The following is an 11,456-nucleotide window of genomic DNA, read 5'->3' as shown; positions in this document are numbered from 1 at the left end:
TAATCGTTTTTAAAAACAGCGTCTAAATTTTGGCTGAATCTAGCGAATTTTTTTGTGTTTTAATAATTAAAGTCAAAATTGTTCTTAATGCTAATAAACTAAAAACACGTATAAGATGAAAATAAAGTTTTTCGTGAATAAAATATTTATTTTTTATGTACCGACATCTTTAGGTTATTGACTACTAAAAGCGTAATATCTCATTTCAATTTTAATTAGTTTCTTTACTTCGACGGTTTATTTTACTACTGCAAGAATAATAAAAAACTGCTTACTGAATACATTTACAACAATGCAACGTTCAAGCGAATTGATTCAATTGTTTAAAATAAAAACGTTCTCAGAACCGAGTTATTTTAACCGAGTATAATGCAATCTCCTTACCAGGACTTTGCTGCTGTCTTATATTTGTGAATAACATAAACGCTGGAAACGAATTTAAAGAGAAAACAAAGTATTTCGCTTTTGTGCATTTTTGGCGCCTTTCTTAAGTTGATAACACAAGTGTTTTTATTTCTGGTGTAGAAAGTTTAATCAGATTTCGTTAACAAAATGATATATCAACTGCAGGATACAAATCTTATACAAAACGTAAAAAATACTTCTGGTTGCACCCATTCTTCTGGTGTGAGTTGGATTCAGTTTTATAAAAACAAAACGAATACAATAAACGATGTGATGTGTGTTGTGAAAGATTGCTGTAAAGTTGGAGAAGTTGGAGCCCATGTGGCCATTTTTCGCTGCGATGGCATGTTTGTTTATTGTTCCAATGTGCAGAACTCACAACTTTTTTACAATGACGAAGTGGATGGAAGTTAAGGAAGAATGGTTAGTTGTACTTATTACAAAAGAAGATGCAAGAATGCTACAGGCTAACTGACAAAAACTTAACTTGAAACATGTAAATGTAAAAATGTTAACAAATTTTTTTTTTTACCATAACTGAAAGAAATTTACTCGCTTATCTTTTTCTTCTTCTACCTTCTGTTTATATAAATAATTACAACAATATTTACAACGTACTGTAGTTTTCAAAACAAAACTTGTAAACATGCATGCTATGAAAAATGAAACATGTTTATTGACAAAAATAAAACGCTCTTTTAACCCTATTTAGTACGGGCTTTCTTGACCCTCGTAAGTATGGGGGGGGCATAAAGTGCCCGCGGGATGTAACTTTTGTTCAGTTTGGTTTTAAGTGACAAAACTTGGCACAAAGAAGCATCAATATGTTGTGACTGAATTAGTGACAAAATATTTAGGTTGACATGTCACCACAGGAGGTGATGACGTCATAATGAGACAATTGTTGAAGAAAATATGTTTTTCTTAGAAATTCTTGTTCTTTTATCTTTTTTAAAACTATTCACAGTACTAGTTATGAAAAAAGTAATATAAGAATGTAAGATATTATTAGGAACATTAACAGGTGGTATAAAGACAAAGGATTTCTCTAAGGAGAAAATGGAAATCAATCAGAATTCAAATCTTCAAGAAATTTTTTTGAAAAATCTATATTTGAGAACCTTAGTGTTAGTATCTGTCATGGAATAAAACTTGGTATATACATTAGCACTTACGTCAGTAGCTCAATAAAGACAATTTGTATTGCCATGGGACAAAATGACCTATGACGTTATCATATGACAATAGAAATAGAGAAGTGAAACCACTCCTGTTAACAGGCAACTCTGACACGAAATAGTAATTTGAATGAGAGCCCTTTCGAAATTCTCTAAGGGGGGGAGGGGGGGGGGGCTCATCTGACGGGACACTGATTGAAAGAAGCAAGAATAAGTTTGCAGTCCAGTAAATTTGAGCAGAAGGAACAAAAAGTAACCCAATGGGGAAGAAAGAAAGCAAATATGAATTTCTCAACTTGCAACTTTTAACAGAACATGTTTACAAATTACCATACTTAAAAAGTCTCCAAATAATTGCAAGTCAAAGAATTTTTGGTTTTCATGTCAAATGAGCGCCTCCAAGATCTTAGTTTCAAATTGAGCGCTCCCTTTTTTGGTTCTACGAAGGGCGCTCATTTGAGCCGTGAACTTCAGGTTTTGAATTACATGACTAGATTTGTTTAGTCTGGCGAAATTTCGAAATGGTAGACGGTGTTGCGTATCATTTTGTAGCTACCCACATCAAAAACAGACAAAATGCCCTAGGAACGAGGTTGTTTGAGGTATAATCCGATTAAAGTCCAATAACAAACAGCAGAGAAAGACAGTTTTTCCCTTAAGGCCGTTTTCCACTCAGCGCACAGACCGCACGGGCGGAAAATATACGCACTCTGATTGGTTGAGACCAAAAAGTGCAGTTTGAAAGTTCAAAATTTTGAACTTCCAAACTGCGCTCTTTTGTTGCAAACAATCAGAGTGCGTATTTTTTCCTGCCCGCACGGGTTGTGCGCTGAGTGGAAAACGGGCTTTACGCTTCATACCCAACGTCGAACCCAGAGCTGTATGGCTCTTGCTTTGATAGCCGCGTGCGCGTACCAATGAGAAAAACTAAGAAGACTGGGGACGACTTTTGCTTCCTATCGATAATTTGATTATTAGTCTTAATATTGAATATTTTTCGACATACGGGTCATCACGTAATCTCATTCTCTAGAACCAGTAAAATAGTAGAAAATCTTTCCTATTTTTTTGGTTCATCACAGTGATGGACTGCATGAATTTTTTTCTTGCAAATTTCAAGTAAAACGGATAAGGCATCAAGAAGTTATTTTATACGACTTTTGACGGCAAAGGAGGTGATGGACGACGCCATTCTCACATCTGGAGCACGAGATGAAGTGCGCATAAACATTCACACGTGGGTAAGGCAGAGTCATATGAGACTCCTTTTATAGTAATAAAAAAATAAGAAACTTGTAGAAAATCACACAAACTTTCGTTTACTAAATCTCTCCTGATAGGGCAGCCATGTACCAAAAATTAGGTTTTGTAAAATTGGTAGAAAATTATCAACTTGTTATGCATATTTTAACATTTATTTATCAAGGTTTGTTTCAATAATTCAATGTTCTTCCTCCTGCACAAACACGCACACACGCCTACACAACACGCCTAATATGAAGTGGATGCAACTAACTTCCAAAATCATCACTACCAAAACGAATGTCCGACTGTACATGTGATGAATAGCACCGTAACCATTTTGTTGGTTTTCCAAATTCAACGAATGTGTCTCTCCGGACAAAAAAACAATGAATAAGTTGATCAGCAGAGTTAGTAAATCTTTCCGGGTCATTCGCTCTCTTCATAGGGCAGGTCCATGTCTGACAATAAGACACACAGCTGATAACAGCTATAAATTTATGTTCTTTCTGTATGATCACTGGTGTAACACGCATGCTTCATGTTTTTGTGTATTGACTTCATTGTACTATATTTTAATCACCCGTATGTATTCGGTTTTAATCACCATTTCTATGAATGGAGCGAAGGATACTTGAAATGTAAAGTTGAAACATGTGTGCTTCATTCATGCTTTCGTATAATCGTTTGGTTCGATAAACTGTCTATCACCACTTGCTTTATTTTCATACAATTTGCTTTTGATTGTCACTTCAATGGATACAACAATGTTTATCATATGAAGGATTATAACCAATATGAGTTCTCGCTTTCTCTAATACACCGCCGAGACTGTCAATTATTCATCTGTAACACTTCGTGTGTTGTGCAGATTGCTTCATATTATTATTGAGTTCACATGCGTTATAAACATTTAAAATGAAAAAAATAAAAAAAAATTATAAACGTTTTTCGATATACAATATACACCAAAATATAGTTTACATGAAAGTTTTTCTTTGTAAAATATAAGAATTATATGCTGTGTTTATGAAAAACATTTGAACAAAAGTAAGATAATAAGTCCATGAACTGAAAACTACCAGGACATGAGACATGAATTTCAAGTATGCAACCTTATAAACTTGTTGTCAGTCAGTGTCTCAGACTTTTGTGTCTCAGTCCTGGAACCACTAAATAAAAACCCGTCTCCAACCAAGTAAAATTCTCATTAACAGAACGACTTCTTGTGAAGAAACTTGAGCAATTACAAAAGATAGAAAATCGATTGAGACACGTATCACATCTGTTTTAAATTGTTAAAAAGTTTTTCTGAGAAACCTGATTAATTTCTATCATAATTATGACATTTTAGCTTAGCATCTTTTCATTCTCTTGATAAATATAACGTAATAAATCAAATTATATAGACTAGTCAATCATCATGGGTGGATCAAATCTTTTTAATCGTTATATGACTAAATTCTTCAAGGAGATAAGCATAATTCTTTTTTTCCGACAACACAATTTGCAAAAAAATCGTGACTCCTTGGAACACATTTGCACTCAGACGGTGTATTGGCTGACGCCTACAATTATAAAGGTAATACAAATTATTCCTGTCAGAGTGTATCAACTTTGTAACACAAAGCGCACAAACACACACAGAAACAAACAAAAAAAAGAGGACTGACTATTTTGACTTTCACTGCATCATGATCTGAAAAAACAAACATTTTTTATCATATAGGTTACATTCAGCGAGTCAGCAAATATCATTTTTAATGTACACATGGCCAATAAGTGATCCTGAAATGTGAGTCGGTTCATTGACAATAATGTCGTAATTTTTTAATGCATTTTCAAGTTGAATAGAAGAGTTAACAGTTGTGCATTAATGTTAAAGTCTCCTAAAATAATATAGATATTACCTTGAAAGACAGACAGACACAAAGTGTGATATTTCATACAGAGAGTACGTCACTGATAGTGATTGCTTACGATATAACAACAAAATATTAAACTCTTGTTCCTGAATAGCATACACTTTTACAGTAACCAGCAGCGCACCTTTTAACGTCCAAATATCAACAATCCCGATATTTGATTGAACACAACATGCTAACCTGCAAAATTTATCATTGCTTATACTATGCTCTATTGTGAATTGATTCAAGGTCGAATTGATCAAACCCAAGTCATCATTGTTAGAAATCTGAGTTTCAGTAAGACACACTATGTCACTATCACATGAAGCTTTATCTGATAAAATATCAGTGGCATGTTTTTTCAGTGATCGTACATTCAGCAATATGACGGTCAATAATGATTCATCTTTACATAAACGATTGATAGGGGTCATGATATAATTATTTCGCAATGTTTCGTATTCTAAAATGGCTTTTGGATCAGCAAGTATAGCAGGTGACTTGTATTCTCTTATAAAATGTAATCCCTTCATAGCAGTCACTCTACTCAGCGCTACATACATTTGACCATAATTAAAACCTTTCTCTTTCAGCAGATTGAAGCTCACCACTACATCTGGAATTTGCTTACTTTGAACTTTATGCACAGTACATGCCCATGCTAACATTAATGGAAATTGTGTTATTTTATTAGTCACAGATGAAGCACTCTTTTTGAGAAAAATATTGGTTTCTGATTTTGTTATAGGTACTACATTTTTTCCATATACATCTGCATTCTTTTGCTTAATTCCAATACTGCCATCTTCAAATTTAACATAAACCACCTTCAGGTCATTAACTACACTATCCATCTTAATATGATAAGCAGTTCCTATTTGTCCATTTGTGAGTTTGCTTTCAATATCAATGTTAGCCGTCAACATAACCTTTGCACCAACTTTCAACGTTAAAGTGCGAGCAAGTCCTCCAGTTTCCATTTGATCTCGATTTCGCGCTTTGTTGGTACATTTTTTGGAATGGTATCGATGGAATCAATCTTTACTGAGGGAGTGTCCAGTTTTTCGAGCATACAATTGTTGTGATCCGATACGGGTTTATTTTCTGCCCATATATGTACAGCATTTTTTGGATAATCATCGTCACAATCAGAAATGAACCTGGATTTTAGAAGAGTTTCGGCATCATCATCCAGCCCTGCGATTCTGATTTTGTTGAGCAAATCAATCAAAGAGTTGTCCCCTTTCTGGCGCATAACTTCGGTGAGTTCTGCAATTCTGAAAAGCCTCCACAGTGAAAACATATTTAGCATTGCATCCTGATATTCTGCATATACTGGTCTTTGCTGAATAAGAGGGAGTTGATAAAAATCACCACATGCAATCACAGATATCCCTGCAAACATGATTTCCTGTGACACGCCAAATATTTCAATCAATCTTTGATGAATATGTAACAGTAAGTAATTTGAAACCATTGAAATTTCATCAATGATGATAATTTTCAATTCCGATAACTTTTGTCTTAATGTTGCACGCTTCTTGTCACTTAATTTAGGGATGGATTTTTGAAAATTTCCGACAGGTATAGCTAATCCTGGGTGAATTGTGGTTCCAATAATGTCAACTGCAGCTACTCCAGTTGGTGCAAGAAGTAATACTTTTGGTTTGTCATATTTCCCAGAATGATAAGACAATGTTTTTGTCAATGAGTGGTAAATAGTTTTCACAAGGTGCGACTTCCCACAACCACCACTACCTGTCAAAAATATGTATATTGGATCAATTTGTGATTTCACAGTAGTTGATAAATTTTTAATGCAATCTCTTGACCATTTTATAACAACTTCAAATATTTCTCTCTGTTTATGGCTCAATGTCCTTATATTTGCATTGATTTTATCATCATGAATTGGTGAAGTGTTGTTACCTATAGTAGAAGGTACCATAGATTGCTCATCAAGAAGACATTCTTCTTCATAATCTTCAATTGTCTCCGCAGTGTTCAATAATTCCTGTACTTCATCATTCTCTTACTGAGCATGTAAATCTAAGTTATTGACCATGTCCCTGTGATAATTATTGATTGCATCTTCCATTAAATCTGAGAATGGTTAAAAAAAATGTTATTCTCATTGACAATGTCCAGCACTGTTGGTTGCATCAACTTACTCATATAACTACCAGTATCTGGACATTTTAGTGTAGATTCATCTCGAAAGGGGAAAACATGAGCAACATGTGATGGGCATATTCTTCTAATTTTTTTGTGTCTTTTCGGTACGTGATACCGCAACACAGATTTAACCCTTTGACATTTTAGCTTTTCTTTTGATGACATAAGTGGCAATACACTTGGGTACATATTTGGGTTATGGTTTTCTTCAATGATATCATCGACTAGAACTGTAGGCTGATTATCGTTTTCTGAATGATCATTTGTTTTCAAGTAATAATGGGAAAGAAATTCTGCATAACACAATGCATCAACGATAGCATACTTCCCTTTCGAAAATTTTACATTAGGTCTATCTATGCACCTATCTAACATATTCCGCTTGAATATATCAATACTATTTGCTGGTAGTTCTCTGATCTCTTCCTCACTACGGCAAACTTTATAGCGATTTTCTGGGATATTACTATTTGCGAATATGACAGCTGGGAGAGACTTTCGGAGTCAAAGCTCAGGCATAACATGATAAACCGCTTCTTGAATGGAGCATTTCCGCTTAGTTACATAAGCTTTAGCAACTGACTTTATTTGTTCATATGTAGTTTTGTTCGTCAGTGAAGCTTCTTTTGCAGTCTGTCTCATTGCCTCAGTGGATTCATCTTCCGACTTTGAAAAATATGCGCACATATAACTAACTGATTTGTAATAATTTATGACCGGTTGGATATCCATATTCGCTTGCCAAGCCATCAATCCTTCAACAAAATAGTTATTAACAAAACAGGAGCTTAAAATGAATCTGATAGTCTGTTTCACTAGAAACAGACAAAGCACTGCACTTATGACGCTTATGACGATTTTGCATGATAGGTCATCAGATAATGGTTCAGCGATAATGGTGCGGTCGCAAAAATATCGACCAAAACTGTACCTACATTCAACATTTTTATACTTACGACATGATTTAGAATGGGAATGTATTTTGTATGACTTCACTAGATTGTACAACTCAGGTTACTGTTTGGTAGGTGAACTTTTAGTATAGCATCAATATATGCCAAATATTCATCTTTTGTCTCTATTCTAAGTTCAGGTGCATCGATAAACCATATGAATGAGTGGACATGCGGGCTTCCTCTAAACTGAAACTCGACACGAATGGCGTGATATTTTACTTTTCCTAAAGGACCATCATCAATAATTTCTTTGAAGAAAACTTCTACTCTATATTCAAAGTGTCCAGCCAATAAAACTGGGTTACTATTTAATAGTTTACACCACTCAAAATAATACAATTTATCTATATCTTCATCAGAAATGTCAAGCGCATTCAGTTTACCAAATCTTAAATCAGCACATGATAATGTGAGGAAAAATGTGGGCAAACCAAGTTGTTTAACCATAGCTAAAACTTCGATCAAAAATCTTCTCCGGTATGCTGGAGCTCCCTTGATAGTATTCATGAAACTATATGCGTTTTCACTGGCCACAAATGAACTTACCGTTACCTTAAAATTTCTAATGAGCATACCCACAGTTAGCTGGCTTCTTCTGACTATTTTCATTGCAATATTGATACTGTTAGTTAAACTTTGTTGTTGCCAAATTGAATGAACAAAAAATATATAATCTGGCTCTGATGCAAATCTTTAATTATAATTAAATAGCCTTTGATTGAAATACTTAGATGGAGATAATTTGATTTTACGATCAACTTTATACCCAAATACTCCGGTGGGAAATAAGTATGGATGTGCTAACCCTTCACAGAATTGATCACTCAAAACACCCAATGGATTTTTACCTTCACAAGGAGCGATCGAAACATTCTCAGTTTCAGTAACTGGAATCTCAGATGTCAATGTAGTTTCATTACAACCAAGTCTATGTTGATCTAAGGGATTTTCCTCTATTTCTTCTGGAATGTCATGTGTAGAGCTACCTTGCTCATTCTCATCAGTAGAATTTTCATTTTGCATAATCGAACTAGTGTTTAACTGCTCCATGTTTATTGTAATTTTTGCATGGGTTTTTAAGCTTCAAATATAACAGAGCAGCTTTAACAACATGTGGTCTTACTGGTTCAAACAGTACGTGGCCATGGAAAACATGCTTTTGTTTCAATTTTAGCATAATTACACCATTGCTATCAGCACCTCTAGGTAAATTTTTACAAACATCATCTGCCTCAAGTGGTACATTACATATTGTACCTTTCACTTTCGGAGATTGCCCTTTTGGCATTATTACGAATTTTTTAAAAAGAATCCTCCGTGAAATTTTGATTTTTTCGAATTTTCTCAAATCAATCAACTCTTCTGGTATTTCACATATATATAATTTGTTACATACAGCTTGACATGGGCCAACTTTCTTTTTCAATTTTTTATCACATGTCAGACATATATATGCCTCATTATCAAAGCTGATAACATAGGAATAATAGAAATCACTACTTAACTCTGCATATCCATCTTTGAATATTTTAACTGAACGCCGATATAGACATCTGTTGCAAACAACACAAACATAATATGGGCCTTTTGCAACTTCTTGTCTGAACTTGATCACTTTCTTTGTATATTTTGCTTTCATAATTTTTTGTATGTCACATTCACCTAATTGGGTACACTTCTTTTTATCAGACTGTTTAGCACTGTATGATTTCATTTGTTCCTTTCTTTGATTGTGTTTAGCACTACCAACTAAATTTTGATAATATTTTCTATTCTTCAGTCTCTTGATAGAAGCTGCAGATTAATTTTCACCGGTTGTATCTGGCAGTATTTAGACTCTGTTTGCGCAAATAAAAGTCTCTAATATAGGCCTCTACATCACAAAGCCTCTTGAACTTCATCAAAAGAGAGTGTCCATCAGCAACAACTGAACCATCACTACTTCGACTGTGAGAATCAAATACAAAGAATTGTGTTTTGTAAAGAAATATCGAAGTGGTGAAGCCTCCTGTCATGAACATTAGTCCACTCAGGTCACCATCAAAGTTCAGAAATGCTTTTCCAGATAGTGTTGTTTCTCCTGAGATAAGATTCAAAAACGTAACAGTTACTGGTGTGCCTTCAACGGTAATAGAATTTTGGAGTTGATCGAAGGAAATGGCACCAAATCTATTCAAAGATTTAAAAATAGTATCACCGTTTTTTTAGTATATAGTCCAGATCCCAACTAGTCCATAGTGAGACCTTGTGAATTACTGACCAAATAATGGCAAATAATGCATTAGGAACACATTGCATACCCGAAGTTTCTCCATATTTTGCATCTGCCTGGTTGAAAGCTCCTTGGACAGATTTAACAATCTTGTATGTTGGACCAGAATAAATTTCCACATCGCCATCAGCCAGCAATTGTAATAACTTCAAAAATGACATATTAATATTGAACTCAATAATGACCACTACAACACAAATAAGAAAATTACAAAGGAAACTCTTCCATGACAATAATTCTTGTGTCATTGAAAATGTTTCAAAATCACTAACGTGGGAAGCTAATTGATTTTGTGGTGACTTTCTTGAATGAAATGAACCAATTGCGGCTTGATAGGCTACTAATGTGATCATCACTGCTAGTCCTGCTAGCTAGCTACCTTCTTAGTGACTAAAACTGTATGATGGATGATAATAAAACCGGTGTTGCAAACACGAGAAACAATAATATCTAGTCTATGCTACACTACTGATTTCACAGATTATCACAAATGTATACTTTTTCCAACTGTCTATAGTTAGTTATAGTTAGTTTTAGCTATATGTTGTTGCATATTAACCAGTGTTGTGCATTCAATATTTTCCTCATGAATTTTTATTGATATTGCAGATGTTTGTATTTTTCAGATTATATTTTTTTTTAATATGATTATATTTAAATATGATCTATTCAGTGGTCAGTCTGGGGCAAACTGACAGAAAGAAAGGAAAAATCCAATGCCCCAATTGCTGAAAATCACAAACAAACAAAAACAAAACAGATCTCTCTTCCTCTGGAGGAGGAAGCAGGAGGGGAGGGGAGGACGGGAATAAATACTAGAAACAATTGAAAAAGAGACGTCAAAGAAGTTAAATAAAAATAAATACGTACTGTTTGGGCTGTTTCGTTGTGAAAGGTCATTCTAAAACTGAAATGGCTGATAAAATTAAAAAAATGACGTTTGAAGAAGATGAAGAAGAGTTGGTGTTCTGGTTGAAAGATTTTCCCTGCCTTTCTGACCCAAAGTCGTTTCCTTTTTCGTAATTTTGTTAACTCCTTTCCTTCCAGGCTACGTCGTCTTCTTCGAAGCAGTAACAATAACAAAAATTTCTTTCTATCTTTCTTTTTCATTCGTTCTCGCATTAGATTCGAATAGTTCACCACCTAAAAGGCTTTTAAAAAACACAAACGATCAATTAAAACCGCAATCCGTTCGTTACAGCAAGCAACTTAAAAAGTACACCAAACAACTTATTTGTTACGCCAGACAACCCAAACGCTACAGCAAGCAACCCATTTGTTACGCCAGACAACCAAAGCGCTACAGCAAGCAACCCATTTG

At 34.5% G+C, this 11,456-nt stretch overlaps 1 protein-coding gene across 2 annotated transcripts; it reads right to left on the bottom strand.

Moving 5' to 3' along the window:
• Nucleotides 1–2,896: 2,896 nt before the first annotated feature.
• Nucleotides 2,897–11,121, bottom strand: LOC130630416 (uncharacterized). Of its 2 annotated transcripts, XR_008982072.1 has the most exons (3): nt 11,006–11,121; nt 4,499–4,524; nt 2,897–4,393 (listed from the first exon to the last, which is right to left on the bottom strand). XR_008982072.1 is itself a non-coding variant. In XM_057443904.1 (2 exons), the coding sequence occupies exon 1, from the start codon at nt 5,710–5,712 to the stop codon at nt 4,732–4,734; it is 981 nt and encodes a 326-aa protein (XP_057299887.1). In that variant the 3' UTR covers nt 2,897–4,393; nt 4,499–4,731. The 2 variants fall into 2 exon arrangements, 1 of the variants encoding a protein (XP_057299887.1); XM_057443904.1 differs by lacking the exon at nt 11,006–11,121 and having other exon boundaries at nt 4,499–5,712.
• Nucleotides 11,122–11,456: the final 335 nt, after the last annotated feature.

The sequence above is a fragment of the Hydractinia symbiolongicarpus genome, chromosome 2 (assembly GCF_029227915.1).
Source record: "Hydractinia symbiolongicarpus strain clone_291-10 chromosome 2, HSymV2.1, whole genome shotgun sequence".
Lineage (NCBI taxonomy): Eukaryota > Metazoa > Cnidaria > Hydrozoa > Anthoathecata > Hydractiniidae > Hydractinia > Hydractinia symbiolongicarpus.
This window is presented reverse-complemented; position numbering and strand designations above follow the sequence as displayed.

Bases quoted from the DNA above. Each gene is read 5' to 3' on its own strand.
- LOC130630416 (XM_057443904.1), bottom strand. From the start codon at position 5,712: ATGGAAACTGGAGGACTTGCTCGCACTTTAACGTTGAAAGTTGGTGCA.